Here is a 16220-nt window from a genome sequence, read left to right on the forward strand (position 1 = left end):
TTCGTGCCTCCACACTGTATGTGCTACCCACTTGTTAGTCGCTCAGTAGCCGTCTTGGCTGTCAGATCTACTGTGGTGGTATCGTAGCGCTTGTGTTCAAGTAACACGTATTTTACATAATAATGGCCCCAAAGTGCAAGAGGAGTGATGCCAGCAATTGGGATATGCCAAAGAGAAGTCATAAAGTGCTTCATTTAAGTGAAAAGGTGAAAGTTCTCAAGAAGGAAAGGAAAAACCCATGTGCTCAGAGTGCTACAATTTTAGGCAAGAATGAATCTTCTATCCGTGAAACTGTGATGAGTCCGTTTTATAACTGTTCTATGTTATTAGTTACTGTTGTTAATCTCCTACTGTTCTTAATTGATAAATTAAACTTTACCACAGGTATGTACAGTGTGTATAGGAAAAAACATACTGTATATACAGTTCAGAACTATTCAGTTTCCAGCATCCAAATCAAAAAGCTTTTGATTCTGAAAAAATAACATGTTTAAGTGTGTAATTATAAACTGCCTACTCTACTAATAAATAAAGTAGCTCCTAACCCTTCATACACACCTGTTGTCCTGCGACTGTGCATGAAGAAGTACAATCGTTAAATTGTCAACATGGCTTATTCCTACCTCACCAGACCATAACCCCGGTTGTAAGTAAACAAATACATATTATAGGCAATGAACACTTAAGCGTAATACCTGGATCGAATTTTAGAGTGGAGAGAATCCAGTTCACATGAAAACTTAAAAGCACTTTGGAAAAAACCTCACAAAGTATCTAAGAAACTAGAATATAGATGATTCTTTCGTGTCTACTTTCCAAACAGAGCCAGGCAGATGTATTTCGTGTTTACACAGTTAGGCTGACAGGCTCGCTCACAGCAGCCATGCGGATTGAGGATGTCTGCGCTGAGTCCCAACGCGACCGCATTAACTTTAGTAAGATATTCACTTTCTCACTTCAGCACTGAAAATGAGCATCACTTACATACTCAGCTTGTGGGCACGTGTTCCTTCTCATCTGATCTGGAGATTCAGAGCGTCTGGGCATCTCTTCCTGAAGTAAGTTTAACTGCAAGGGCGAGCTGCTCCTCGAAGTAATGAACGGGTGCCCCTCGCTTTGTGCCTCCCACTTTTCCTCCTCTCTCCTTTGGTTGGTTACTGAAGCGGGTGGGTCCAGGGTTGGAGTCATTGCTGACGACATCGAGGGTGATATCGCAGAAGAGGCTGTCGCCCCCAGGAATGGACATGGAAAGAACGATGGTGACAACAGAGGGCAGACAGGGGGGTCAGGCAGGAAAACGGTCATAAAAGTATCCAAGTAAGGAGAAGGGAAAGCTGGGTAAGGCTGCAGGTCCTTGGACAATGGCGGCCCATGCAGGCCTTCCGGTACAGTTCCGGGGACTGCGTATTCTCTTCCGGGACAGGTCGCGGCTGGCAGGGGAAAAGCTGGGACGAGATAAGGGGCCTGGCTGGGCACCATGGCGGCAGGTGGGAAGGTCGGGCCCAAGGTGTGCAGAGAGGAGGCCGTGGAGGGGCAGCAGGGCTGTGCGTTCTGACGCGCTCCCCTGTGGGGACCAGAGCCCGCGTTCGAGCTGTTGCTGTCCGGCGGCTCTGGCAGCTTCTTCCGTTTGTGCTTCCCTTTCCTGCAGCCGGCCAACTGCGTCTGCTTGGAAGTATAATCTCCTGGAAGGATAAAGATAGAGGTGAATTATGGAAAATTAAACCCAAAAAGAAGAGAAGGATGCCACTTACTGGTAGTTATAAGTAGCTGACAATGAATGTGCATTTGCCAATACTACCAGAATGGCAAAAAGTGGCTCTAAAAACATGAACAAAATTCCGGATAAAAACAGTTGCTATCAAATAAACTTATTTCAGCATCTCTCAATCAGTTTCTCACAAAAAAAGTTTCCCAGATCTAGGATCTAAGAAAGAACCTACATAAATTGTTGATGTAAATAGATTGTTTTAGCATCTTTCCATCAGCTTCTTACAAGTGAAACTCCTATTGTTTACTCCTTATCTCCTAGTCCTTAGATATAGTTTGTAACATCTACATAGATTAATGGCATTTATTTTTAAAAACTTATGTACCTTGAAAATATGAATATTTAGCTTTGCTTCTGCTTTCTTGCTGAAGATAGGAGCTGTAGGGGGATGACAGGATCTTTTCTCGGAATTTATCAACATAATTCTGCTCTTCCTTCTGGGTGTGGGCTGACAGAACAGCCGCTGTAAGCCCCACATGTTTAAATTCTTCTGAGGTCAAAGGGGCTGGCTGCATGTTCAGAGTCCAGGGCTCACAGACGAGGGTGGCATCCCTGGCTGAGGTGGAAGAAGACATACTTAATTTTAATTCCTATCAATTATTTGTATTTATTTATTTTACTTTGTTAACTGCCTTTCAATACATTTTTACAAACATTATTATAATTGCTGGAATACAAAAAATCATTAGTCTAGCATAAAAATTCTTGATTTTCTGTATATTCTTTGCACAAATACACATCTTACAGTTGTAATAATCAATATGTACACATTTATTTAAATCTTGCTTTTATTGTAAACACTTTTCTCCCTGAATTCTTCAAAATTTCTTTTTATCTTTATCTTTTAAATAGGCAATCCTATGGTTCAAAAATCAGCAAGTATTAATAAAGACATGTAGTAGTACATTCTCCTCACCCCTGTCCATGCTCTGTCTAGTTCTCATTTGTTTCCCCTGCAGAAGACCATTCCGCTGGAGTGCAGTGGCGCCATCTTGCCTCACTGCAACCTCTGCCTCCCAGGTTCAAGTGATTCTGCCTCAGCCTCCTGAGTAGCTGGGACTACAGGTGTGCGCCACACCACACCTGGCTAAGTTTTGTTTTTATTTTATCTTATTTTATTTTATTTTATTTGAGATGGAGTTTTGCTCTTGTTGCCCAGGCCAGAGTGCAATGGCACAATCTCGGCTCACTGCAACCTCTGCTTCTTGAGTTCAAGCGATTCTCCTGCTTCAGCCTCCCAAGTAGCTGGGATTACAGGCATGTGCCGCCACGTCCGGCTAATTTTATATTTTTAGTAGAGACGGGGTTTCACCATGTTGGCCAGGCTGGTCTCGAACTCTTGACTTCAGGTGATCCACCTGCCTCGGCCTCCCAAAGTGCTGGGATTACAGGCATGAGCCACCGCACCTGGCCCTTCCAATTTATTATGTATGAATAAGCATGAATATAGATTATCTTCCTCCGTGACCCCATCTTTACCCAAAGGCACATATGTACATTAGCCATCAACGCACATTTTTCACTTTACCATATCCCTTGGAGAACTTTATCAATGGCTGAACAGTTGTCTCATACTTTTACACTGCTGCGGAGTTCCATTTTATATGCATAGCACAGTTTACTAAAGTGAACATCTGTGGATGGATTTTGGGTTGCCTCTTTTTATCTGTTTATCTATTTATTATTGATATATAATAGTTGTACATTAAAATTTATTTTATTGATACAGAATAGTGATATGTATTTTTGGGTTGCTTGTAAAAAATTACTTCTATGAACAAAAGATTTTGTGGTGGACATTGTAGAGGGCTCCCCCAACATCCATTCCGGCTTGCCCCTGTGGTGCAGTATCCAGGTGGTTTCGGTGGGTGTGGCCCCACTCTGCATCCAGAAGTGGCCTGTGACTAAATCAACACCACAGGGGGCTTTGCTTCTGGCCAAGTTGGAATAACAGGGACCAAACTTACCCTCCTGTTTGAGATGAAAAAAAAAAAAAAGGCCTAAATATACAAAACAATAGGTTTCAGACACTGAAGGGAAGTGACCCTGGAGGATAAGAAACAAGGGAGGTGAGCCCGAGGACTGCCCCAGCGTGCAGCCTAGAGGATTTCCAAGGATTCACCAGGGCATTCATGGGAGGAAAACACCACGAGAGGATTAGCAGGAACAAGAGCTGAAGCTCACACAAGCTGCGGAACAGCAGCGGTTCCCATCCACCAGACTAGAGACTCTCCTAACTCCTGAGGCATCACAAGGAGCACTCAGGAAGGTCTCGCCTTAGTAGCAGAGGAAAAACAAAGGAGCACTCAGGAAGGTCTCGCCTTGGTAGCAGAGGAAAAACAGGCCTCGACTACACACTATTGGTCCTGCCTAGCAAATTTAAAAAGCAAAGCCTGAAAGGATCAATCTGTTTCCAGGTAACTTCACTGGGACCCAGAATAAAGATCAAGAATATTTACAGGAATACAAATATATTTGGTACCCATTCACAATATCTGGCATCCAATTAAAAAGAATCACCAGGCATGCAAAGAAGCAGGAAAATACAACCCTGTAATAAGGAAAAAAGGCACTGAGAAACTGAGTCTACAATTTATACAGACAAAAGACCTAACAGTCAAAGCAATCTTGAAAAAGAATAAAGCTGAAGGATTTAAACTACCTGATTTCAAGACTTACTGTACAGCTACATGAACCAAGACCCCTCTCTACTGGTATAAGGGGTTTATCAATTTTGTTCATCTTTTCAAAGAACCAACTTTTAGCTTTAATTTTCTCTACTGTCTGTTTTCTATTTTGTCGATTTTTGCTTTTGTCTTTTATTATTTCCTTCATTCTATCTTGGACTTACATCACTCTTCTTTTGCTGCCTTTTTAAACTGTAACTTTAGATCACTGATTTGAGACATTTCTTCTCTAACAGCATTTTTAAAGCTATCGATCTTACAAGCCCCGTTTTTAGCTGCATCTCATACATTTTAGTATGCTATACTTTCAGTATCATTGATTTGGAAATATTTTCTAATTCTCTTTATGATTTCATTTTTGAATCACAGATTTACAAATGTGTTGTTTGATTTATAAACTTTTGGGTTGAGACACCTTATTACTTATTTTTAATTTAATTCACTAGCCAGAGAACACAGTTTATATACCATCAATCCTTTTAAATCTGAGACATAGTACAGTCCAACATGTCGTATTTCTCAGTGAACATACTGTGTGTACTTGAAAAGGCTGTGGATTATGCAGTCACTGGGCCTCATATTCTCTAAGTATCAATTAGATCAAGGTGGTTGATAGTGTTGTATAGATCATCTGTTTCTTATTTTTTCTGTATGTTTTTATCAATTGCAGAGAGGAAGTGTACAATTTTCCAAATATAATTATGGAAAGTCTATTTGCATATTTTTGCTTCATAGCTTTCAAAGCTCTGTTATTAGTGAATATACATTTATGACTGTTATGTCTTTCCTGAGGAATTGACCGCCTTGTCATTATGAAATGATGTCCTGGAATCTATTTTACATGTATTAATAAGTCACTGCAGCCTTCTGATGTTTACTGTTTCACTTGTGCATCTTTTTCCATTCATTTACTTTCAATCCATTTGTGAATTTCATTTGTACTTTGTAGAGAGCATGTAGTTAGGTCTTGAGTTTTTAAAATCTGTTTTGAGAATTTTTGCCTTTTATGTATTTACTTATTTTTAGAGACAGGATCTTGCTCTGTCACTCAGGCTGGAGTACAGTAATGTCATCAGAGCTCACTGTAGCAATGAACCCAAGACGGGCTCAAGCTGGGCTCAACTGATCCTCCTGCCTCAGCCTCCCAAGTAGCTGGGATTACAGGTGTGGGTCACCACACCTGGCTAGTTTAAAAATTTTTTGTAGAGATGGGGTTTCACTGTATTGCCCAGGCTGGTCTCAAACTCCTGGCCTCAAACAATCTTACCTGCTCAGCCTCGTGAGTCCCTGGGATTACAGGTGTGAACCACTATTCTTGGCCCAATTTTTGCCTTTTAATTGAAGTGTTGAATCAATTTTATGTCATCATTGACATAGCTGGATACAGAGCTATTATCTTATTATTTGGTTTGTTCTGTTTCTTTTTTGTTAATCTTTTCCTCCTTTCCTGCTCTTCTTTTGGATTGAGTATACTTTAAAATTTCATTTTATTGATTGGCTTAGCCATTGTATCTCATATCCCATCTTTTAAAAAATTATTTTAGGGCTGGGCGCTGTGGCTCACGCCTGTAATCTCAACACTTTGGGAGGCTGAGGTGGGCAGATCACCTGAGGTCAGGAGTTCAAGACCAGCCTGGCCAACATGGTGAAACCCTGTCTCTACTAAAAATACAAAAATTAACTGGGTGTGGTGGCAGGCATCTGTAATCCCAGCTATTCGGGAGGCTGAGGCAGGAGAATCACTTGAATCCAGGAGGCGGAGGCTGCAGTGAGCCGAGATCATGCCATTGCATTCCAGCCTGGGCAACAGAGTGAGACTCTTTCTCACAAATAAAATAAAATAAAATAAAATAAAAATTAATTTTTTGTAGACAGAGTCTCACTATGTTGCCCAAGCTGGTCTCAAACTCCTGCATTCAAGCAATCTTCCTGTCTTGGCCTCCCAAAATGCTGGGGTTACAAGCATGAGCCTCTGTGCCTGGCCTACATTCCATCTTAATTAGACCCTGCTTTAGGTTCAAAATATCTGTAATGGCAACGACTCCTAGAGACTAATGGTCAATACTTGATTCCCTACTCTACTACTCATGGGCTGTGTGATATTGGGCAAGTTAAGTTACTTCGCCTATTTGTGGCTTCATTGTCCACATATGAAATGAAGATATTAACTTGCAAGGAAATGCATTTGTGACCATGGTCCTCAGACACGACTCGTTTGAGTCAGGATGCAAACTGAAGGAATGAACATGAACTTTTCAGAAAGCAAAAGACATAGAGATATGTTTTAAGGAACATCTGGGTTCTGATTCCGCTTTTTCTCCATGGAATAAAGATGTGGCCCTGTAAATGTTGAGGATGATTCAAGATCAGGAGAAACTAATACCAGTAAAAATTTCCTAAGCATATGGATTTTAGTATAAATTCATTAAAAATGGTAATATAAGAGCAGAGTATAGAAAGCAGAGTGGCAGAATAAAAAAAAGAGCTTTTCATATTGGGTGATACCCTCCCTTCCTGCATGGGCTGTATTATGAACAGCTACATGCCCATACAGGAATGCAAAATATTAAAAGCCACACTAAAAAATGTGCATATGCTCCTCTGTGGAAGGGCTAGCTCAGTTCCAGTGAAACTCTACTTTTGACTAATTAGAAACGTAATGCTCTCTGGTCTTTCCCCACCAATCCACAGATCTCTTGTCAGTACCATGCTCTCCATCTCACAGGTTGTTGGAAAGATTTAATGAGATCATCCCAATGAAGAACTAAGAGCAGAGAGTGGCACAAAGAAATGGCTCGACACATATTAGCTGATAGGCCACTGAAGACTAGCAAAGATAAAGCACAGATCATGTGAAAACCCAATTTAACATATTTGTCACCATTCTTTCATCTACCCAAATTGTTATTAGTGATGAAAATGTCAAAAGGACAGGTGGCAATAAGGAGGAATAAAAAGAAGACAGTAGAATAATTACCAAGTAATTATGGTGTTAAATGAAGACTTTTAAAGAACTCTATTCATTGCTATCACACCAATACAAAAATCTGAACGCACGTGTGATGAGCTCATCACAACTTACAGGATGGTGGAACGCAGGTGAAAGGAACACATTTTTTAAAAGTCAGCAAGGAAGTAACCCCACACAGCCCCATCTATAATTGCATTAACAATGGCTAACACTAATTGAGGACTTACTAATACCTACCTACTAGGTACTGTATTAAGTGCTTTTTATGTGTCAACTGATTTCACTGACAAATAACGTAACTGAGAAATACTGTCCAAAATATGTAACCAACACAAACGTGATGATATTTCCAGAAATACTTTAACTGAACTAAAGAAAGGAAAAAATATGTGTAGTTTAGAAGTTGTAACTGAGCAAATGGCATTCATGACTTTTGTTTTCTCATCACAATGTAGTTAATATTGAGTATATTTTCAAAGTAAGAGGCGTGTGTGGTACCTGTCTCTGGTGGAACGTGGACAATGGTGCTGCTGTAACCGCACTGGCTTATGCCCGACCCCAAGCTCAGCACCGCCGTGGACAGGATCTGTGGAGCTCCTCCTCCTGCGTCTATGGACGGTCCATTTGTTGGCATTTCTGATTTAGGTATGGTTGAGATTTGCAAACCAGCTGGTGGTGTAAGAGAAACTGACAGTGAAAAGAAAAATTCCCAACAAGAAATTTATGTAAAAGACCCAGTTTACAGAAGTTTGTAACCGAGAAATTAAACCTTACTGGCCATAAAGAGGTAATATGAAACCAGAATTTTATGCGTTCAACAAAATAAATATAAGACATTAAAGAGAAACATGAAGGATGTATTCATAGTTCTTTGAATTTAACTCCGAGGGGCATTCTTGTTACCTTGTAATGCTTCGACATCATCTGCCTTGTGGTTCTGTTTGTCTTCTTCTGAGGAGGAGGAAGTTGTATTTGTACAGGAGATACACTTTCTTTTCAAAGCTGGAATGTTGTAGCTCTTCAGGTATCTGTAACAACATAATTAGGCCCCATATTCTTAGCTGGTTCCCTAACCGTGCCATTTCCCACCTCTTTGCTTTTCTCATGCCACTTCTGTTTGGAATACTTCGTACTTTCTTCTTTGATAAAGTCTTCCCTGACCATCCCAGCCTCAATCACTGGATTGTAACATTTCTTTTACTGTGGTTTTGAATTAACCTTCAAATCTTATGTCACAGGTGTCCAATCTTTTGGCTTCCCTGGGCCACGCATAAAATACACTAATACTAATCATAACTGATGAGCTAAAAAAAAAAACCACAAAAAAATCTCATAATGCTTTAAGAAAGTTTATGAACTTGTGTTGGGCTGCATTCAAAGCCGTCCTGGGACACACGCAGCCTGTGGGCCGCGGGCTGGACAAGCTTGCCTTCTGAACTATACCACAGTTTCTTCAAAGAAGGAATGCATCTTCTAGCTTTTTGTGCCTTCTGTAATGTTCAGCGTGTTAGGCACGCCATCAGTATCTACTGATTTATAGTGAAACACCAAGTGAGAGCAGCTATTAAAAATTCTATGAAGTCTCTACAGTGACAGTGTATGCTTTTGGAACAGACTTACATGGTATCCAAACTTGCGGTCTCATACCTGATGACACTGTCGATACAGTTGATCTGTTGATAGGATGGGCTGTGCTCATCGTTCCTCAAATCCTCATAAGGCTCAGTGTACACACTATTATTTTTCAGTGTTTGGTGGAAGGAAGTAAAGGTTTTATATTCACCTGAAACAGAATAAAGGGATGTGCAATTAAAGGTACCCAGCATGTAATTAAGAACATACACTTTCTTACTAAAATTAAACCATGGCACTTTATCATGTATATATCAATAGAATATTATGCAGCTATTAAAAGTGAGTGCAGATCTAAAATGCACTAATAGAAAGACATCCACAACACACAATGTGAATAAAATAAGGTACAGAGCACATTACATATAGAATGGCTACAACTGTATTTAGAAAAATAAGGAATGAAACCAAAATTTCCAGCAAAGATGATCAAGGAATGAAACCATAGGTTTAAGGTTGACGGGGAACTTTCCAATGTGGAGCTGACACTGCCTGTACAACTGGTCAACCCTGGCAATCACTAAGGGTGGAATGTGGGAAGACCTGTGCGTCTTACGTGATGCTGTGTGAAGCACACAGCATCTCCCACATGGAGCCTGTGTCCAACAGAACTTTCTGTGATGACTGATGGATTATTTGTGCTGACTAGTATGGTAGCCACTAACATACCTCTATTAAGCACTTGGAATACGGCTAGAGCAACTGAGAAACTAAATGTTAATTGTATTACATTTAACTGTATTGAATTTGAATTTAAACTGCCAAATGTGGCAAGTGGCCACCATTGTAGATGTAGGTACGGAGAGAAGAAAAAACCTCCAGGCTTAAGCACTAAAAACTTCCTGTAAAGGACAATGAGCCAATAAAGGAGACTGAAAAAGGGAAGCTGGAAAGATAACAGAAAATCCTGCAAGGTTCGGCCTCACAGCAACCAAGAATGAAAACTTTCTCAAGGAAGGAGTAACTAATTACATCATGTACTACTGAGAAGTTTTGTAGAAGTGTTAGACGCTGGTCATTTTTAGCTGGCTTGGAAGAGGCTTCTCTATTTTCAGAAGATATTATGGAAAAATGACTGTATTACCTTTCACTCATTAATGATTTTTAACTTTTAATTTTGAAATAATTTTAGACCTGAAAAGTTGCAAAAACAGTACAATAGAGTTCCTATATGCCTGTCATCCCGCTTCCACTAATGTTACCATGGTCTACAACCATAATAAAATGACCCGAACTAGGAAATGAACAGTGGTACCATTCTACTAACTGGAAAACAGATCTTTGGATTTTATCAGTTTACCACTCAATGCTGTTTTTCCGTTCAGGGTCACAACTTTAGTGGGATGGCCTTCGATTTGAGTTTCTCTGATGTCTTCTCATGATTAGATGGAGGTTATGTATTTGGGGAAAGAATGCCACTGAGGTGCAGTGTCCTTCCTCGCGCATCATCCCAGGGTACCTGATGTCAATAGGTTTTGTTACCTTGTTCATTGGTTAACATGGTGTCTCAGGTTTGTTTGTCCTGTGTAAAGTTACTATTTTACAATGTAATAAATAATATGCTTTGGAGGAATACTTTGCGATCGCCCAAGTATTCTGTTTCTTTAAAACTTCTCAAAGTTTAAGTTCCCCATTAACCTTTCACCTGTAGTTTCATTCCTTGATAATCTTTGCCTGAACCATCTGTTTTATTCTTTTTATTTGGCATAGTATATTAACCCGTGTCTATCCATCCCTCTGTATATTAAACGAAAGGGGCATGAGTCCACACTGAAACCATTCGCGCCAATCCAGCATCATGGAGTTCCTTCCCTTCGGCCGTGTGTCGCTTTCCTCTGATAGTGAGGAGTCTGGTTATCGTTATCGATAGCGGCTTCCACAATTTGTTCAACCCTAGTATAAAGTCGCTTTAGAATTGCTACCCCGTACTCTGGTGGAAAACGAATACACCAACTTGAGTACAGTGTTTGTGCACATTCATAATTTTGTATTTAGCCCTAGGAGATCCAGTTGCAGCGCTGTTTTCCAAAGCTACTGAGCTCTATTCTTCCCCACCCCTTCCGTGTGTTTAGTCCTGTCATCTGTAATGCAGTCAGATTCACTTGTCAAAGCCTGCATCTCATCTTGGGTTCTCTTTACATTTTGGGGTGAGATGGAGTGCACAAATCTGTGGGTTTTGGCAAATGCACAGAAAGTTGTGTATCCATCACCACAGTAACCAAAAGAACATTTCCATAACTTAAAAATGTCCTTACATTGTCTTCTCTACCCAATCATAGTAAATACTGATCTGTTTTCCAGAGCTAGAGCATTCCAGAAAGAACACTTTTCTGGAATGGAATTGTACAATATGTAACCTTTTGGTTCTGCCTTCTTTCACTTAACAAAATGTATTTAAGATTTATATCTACAATGGTCTGTGAATCAAGTTCATTTCTCTTCACCGTTGAGTAGCATTTCACTGTGTGGATATACATAGTTTATCCATTCTGCTGAATGACATTTGGGTTGTTTCTGTGTTTGGCAAGTAACAGTGTAATAAATATTCACATACAGGTTTTCATATGAATTTAAGTTTCTATTTCAGTTGGGTAAATCACTAAGAATAGAATTACTAAGTTACATGGTAAGAGTATGTCTAACTTTATGGGAAATGTCAAACTTTCCCAAAGTGGCTGTACAATTTGGCATTACCTCCAGCAACGGGTGAGTGTTCCGGTCACTCTGCATCCTTGCCAACACTTGGTACTGTCAGCTTTTAAAAAAAATTTAGCCATTCTCAAAGATATGTAGTGGTATCTCACATGGTTTAAATTTTTTTGTCTAATGACTTAGGTTCAGCATCTTTTCATATGTTATTTGCTGTTTATATATCTTCTTTGGAAAAATGTTGTTTCTAATTGGGTTGTCTTCTTGAGTTTTGAGTGTTCTTTATGTACGCTGGATATAACTTCATTATTGTATATAAAATTTGCAAATATTTTGTCTTTTCATTCTTATCAGTGTCTTTCAGGTGTGACTGGATGCGTTCAAGGTGGTATGGCCATAGTTATCAGTGTCTTTCAAAAAGGGGAAGTTTCATATTTTGATAAAGCCCAACCTGTCCTTCTTTTCTTTTGTTCAGTATGGCTAAAGACTTACTAATTTTATTACCCTTTGATTTAACTTAGTTTCTCTTTTCAATTCCATTGATATCTGGTCTTTATTATTCCTTCTTATTGCTTACTTGAGATACAATTTGTTCTTCTTTCTCTTATTTTTAAGGAGGAAGCTTAGATTACTGAGTCGAGACCATTCTTCTTTTTTCCATATAAACACTCAATGCTGTAAATTTCCCTTTAAGCAGTGTTTTAGGTATATCCCATATATTTTTTGTTGTCTTTTCATTTTGTTCAGTTCAAATTTTTTTGAGATGGAGTCTCGCTCTGTCACCCAGGCTGGAGTGCAGTGGTGGAATCTTGGCTCACTACAAGCTCCGCCTCCCAGGTTCACACCATTCTGCTGCCTCAGCCTCCTGAGTAGCTGGGACTACAGGCACCCACCACCATGCCTGGCTAATTATTCATATTCATGTTGAACATGAATAATTTTTTTTTGCATTTTTAGTAGAGTTGGGGTTTCACCATGTTAGCCAGGATGGTCTCAATCTCCTGACCTTGTGATCCGCCCGCCTCAGCCTCCCAAAGTGCTGAAATTACAGGCGTGAGCCACCACACTGGGCCCAAAATGTTTTTATTTCCCTTGAAACTTCCTCTCTGACCTGTGGATTATTTATAAGTATGAAGTTACTTAATTTCCGAACATTTAGGGATTTTCTAAATACTTGTTACTGATTTCGAAGTTTGATCTATTATGGTTAGCGAATAAACAGTATATGATTTCTTTTCTTTAAAAATGTTTTAAGGTTTGTAATATGGCCATAATCTGATCTGTTCTGATGAATGTTGCATGAAAAATATGTGTTGTGTTGTTGGGTCAAGTGTTCCATAAATGTCAATTAGGCAGACCTTGCTGATAGTGTTGTTCAGGTCTTCTATAGCATTACTAATTTTCTGTCTACTTCTTTTATCAATTACAGACAGAAATGTGCTGAAGTCTCCAATTATCATTGTGAATTTGTCTATTTCTCCTTACAGTTTTACAGCTTTTACTTCATGTATTTTGGAGCTCTGATATTAGATGCATAAACATGTAAGACTTTTCTATGTTCTTAAGGAATCAACTCCTTTATCTGTTATACAGTCTCTCCTTCTAACTCTGCTAACATTCCTTATTCTGAAGTTTACTTTGTGTAATAATAATATAGCTTCCCACTTTCTTTTGATTTGTGTTAGCATGATGTATCTTTTCTACTCTTTTGCTCTTAACCTATGTTTATTTTCACAATGGGTTCTTGTAGATAGTATGTAGCTGGATCTTTTCATCCAATCTGACAATTTATTTCTTGTAAATTAGCGTGCTGAGATTATTTATATTGAATATGAATAACTGAATTGAATATGATTCATATTCATATTCAATACATTAGTGATTGTTGATATTGCTGGATTAAAATATACCAGCCACTAGTTATTTTCTATTTGTTCCATTTGCTATTTAAGTGTATTTTTAGAGATGAGGTATGGCTATGTTGCCCAGGCTGGACTTGAACTCCTGGGCTCGAGTGATCCTCTCACCTCAGTCTTCTTAGTAGCTGGCACATGGCACCACTCCCAGCTTCAGTTCCATTTGGTTTTGGGCCACCATTTTGGGTTAAGTGTCTTAAATTCCATTTTACCTACTCTATTAACCTATTATTTATACTTAAAAAAAATTTTCAAATTGTTTTCCTGAAGTTTCCAATATATATTCTTAAGTACTTAGTGTCTACCTCCAAATAATACAGTTTAAGGACCTAATAACAGTATATTCCCAATACCTTCCACCCAACCTCTGTAGTATTGTTGTCACAAAGATTACTTATATATACGCTATAAATCCAGTTTGCTGGTTTTGCTTTAGTCCATTACCTTTATGAGTAATTTTAAAAATTAAAAAATAGAATTTTTTAAATCTTCATTTATTCCATTTCCAGTGCTTTTCCTTCTTTGTGTAGATCCAAGTTTTTGGTCTGGTATCATACTCCTTCTGTCTTAAGAAATTCCTTCATCAAAAATATTTCTCAACATTCACATATGACAACAAATGTTTTTCAATCATTATATGATTGGCATTGTTCTATTTATTTGGTAACTATTCTGAGTAAGGGGTAAAATTCCATCTGGTGTGTTGTGTGTATCCCTTTAAAAATGATTTGTACCTATCTACAGAGTGCCTAGATTTTCTCAAAGCACTATCCACAGAGACATTTCTCTATTTATGTTATAAACACAGTGTATTTCTCTATTTATGTTATAAACACAATATAATCATTGACAAGGGAAAATTTATGTTCATGTTTGCAAAATTACATGGTCAATTGTAAAGCATTAGCAGCATTAGAATTCATCAAGAGATGATACGTGGAGACTTGATAGACAATGTCTGTATTTAGACAGCTTGAAAACTACATATTTTTGGTAAACAAGTCTGTATTTGGTAATATTTTCCTCTAATTTCATTTAAATACATCATCCTGTTTTGTCTTGAAAAAAAAAAATTCCTGTAGCACTTCTTAATGGAATAAGTGTGCTGGAAATAAATTCCCATAATATTTGTTTGAGAAAATTCTTTATATCACCTTTATTTTCTTGAAGATCGTTTTCACTAGGTACAGAATTCTGTGCTGACAGTTTTTCTGGTTGAAGATGTTACTCTATTGTCTTTTTAGTGTGCATGGTTTCTGAAGAAATGTCTGTTATAATTCTTTGTTTCTCTGTACATAATCTTTTTTTCTGAATGCTTTCAAGATTTTCTTTTTTCCATCGGTTTGAATATGATATGCCCAAATGTTTTGTTTTGTTTTTGTTCTGTATTTAACTTACTTGATGGTCTTTGGCTCTGTAGAAAATTCTTGACCACTATTTCTTCAAATATTTCTTCTGAGATTCCAATTATACCTATGTTGGATAGTTTGAGGCTGTCTCCAAATTCTTAGAATGCTCTATTCTGTTTGCTTCATTCTTCTTTCTCTGTTTCAGCTTGAATAATGATTCTTTTCCAGGCTGTGTTGAATGCTATTAAATGTGTTCCTCATCTCTGACATTGATGTTACAGATGTTACATTTCCATTTGAGGGTTTCTTTCATGCCCATCTCTATGCTGTGATTACCCACCTGGCCCTGCATGGTGCCCACTTTGTCCACTAGCCTTTAATGCATCATTCATAATTATTTTACGTTCCCTGTCAGATAGTTCCAACTTCTGTGTCCTATCTGAGTCTAAGTCTTGTTCTGATGATGGTTTTGTTTCTTGGGAGGGTTTTTTTTTTCTTTTACCTTCTTGCCCATCCACATGCTACATAATTTCTTGTTGAGAACTGTGTAACTTGTGTAGGATACAGAGACTGGGCATGCCTTTCCTTCTTTTAGACCTCTGTTCGAATTAATCTAATTTTTAGGCCAGGTTTAAGTATTGTAATGGATTTACAGCATGTACAACAGTTTTCAAATTCCTCTAGTTATACCTTTTGACTCAGCTGGTGGCTGGTTTGGTGGGTAATTTTTTTGTTTTTTCTCAATATCTGCTCCACTTTCAGCTTTTGGTCTTTCCTTGTCATTGTGCCTTGGAGAGGGTCTGTCTTCTGCAAGTTACTTGACTCAGGCGGTCGGTGCACTGGAATCCAGTGCTGCATCTTTCTTCTCCCTGCAAATATGTTTCTCTCCTTAAATTTTAGGCCTGCTGGCTGCTCTGTAACCTCAGCACTGAGTTGTCAAGAAAGGTCTTGAACTTGCCTTTCATCCAGATTTTTGTTGTAAATTTGGGGTGATGCTGTTTCTGGCTCTCTACATCCCTGAGTAGAAACTGGAAGCAACCTCACTCTGAATCTGTTCAATGGACGAGTCATCTTCTGCCACTCAGGCATTCCATCACCCTAGACATGGACACTCACTTTTCCTGGATTTCCTCAATGATATCTCTTGAAGCTGGCCTCTGTACATGTAGCTGAAGGGGCTTTACATATCCCTGTTGTTCCTTGCCCTCTCATATTAACTTTTAAAATCTCCCTTCTTATTCTACCTTA

The 16220-nt window shown here is 38.7% G+C and overlaps 1 protein-coding gene across 50 annotated transcripts in view; it reads right to left on the bottom strand.

The window, feature by feature from the left end:
- Nucleotides 1-16220, bottom strand: part of PER3 (period circadian regulator 3) — a 60760-nt gene that overhangs the window by 15942 nt on the left and 28598 nt on the right. For all 50 annotated transcript variants that reach the window (XR_012426665.1, XR_012426666.1, XR_012426663.1 and 47 more), the window contains 5 exons: nt 9074-9209; nt 8330-8454; nt 7925-8095; nt 2094-2324; nt 985-1682 (listed from right to left, as the gene is read on the bottom strand). Coding sequence is in view for 44 of the 50 variants with exons in the window: in XM_074021590.1 (XP_073877691.1) it covers nt 985-1682; nt 2094-2324; nt 7925-8095; nt 8330-8454; nt 9074-9209 (1361 nt within the window). In the remaining 6 variants the exon portion in view is untranslated. The remainder of the gene's footprint in view (nt 1-984; nt 1683-2093; nt 2325-7924; nt 8096-8329; nt 8455-9073; nt 9210-16220) is intronic.

Source organism: Macaca fascicularis, chromosome 1 (genome assembly GCF_037993035.2).
Source record: "Macaca fascicularis isolate 582-1 chromosome 1, T2T-MFA8v1.1".
Classification (NCBI taxonomy): Eukaryota; Metazoa; Chordata; class Mammalia; order Primates; family Cercopithecidae; genus Macaca; species Macaca fascicularis.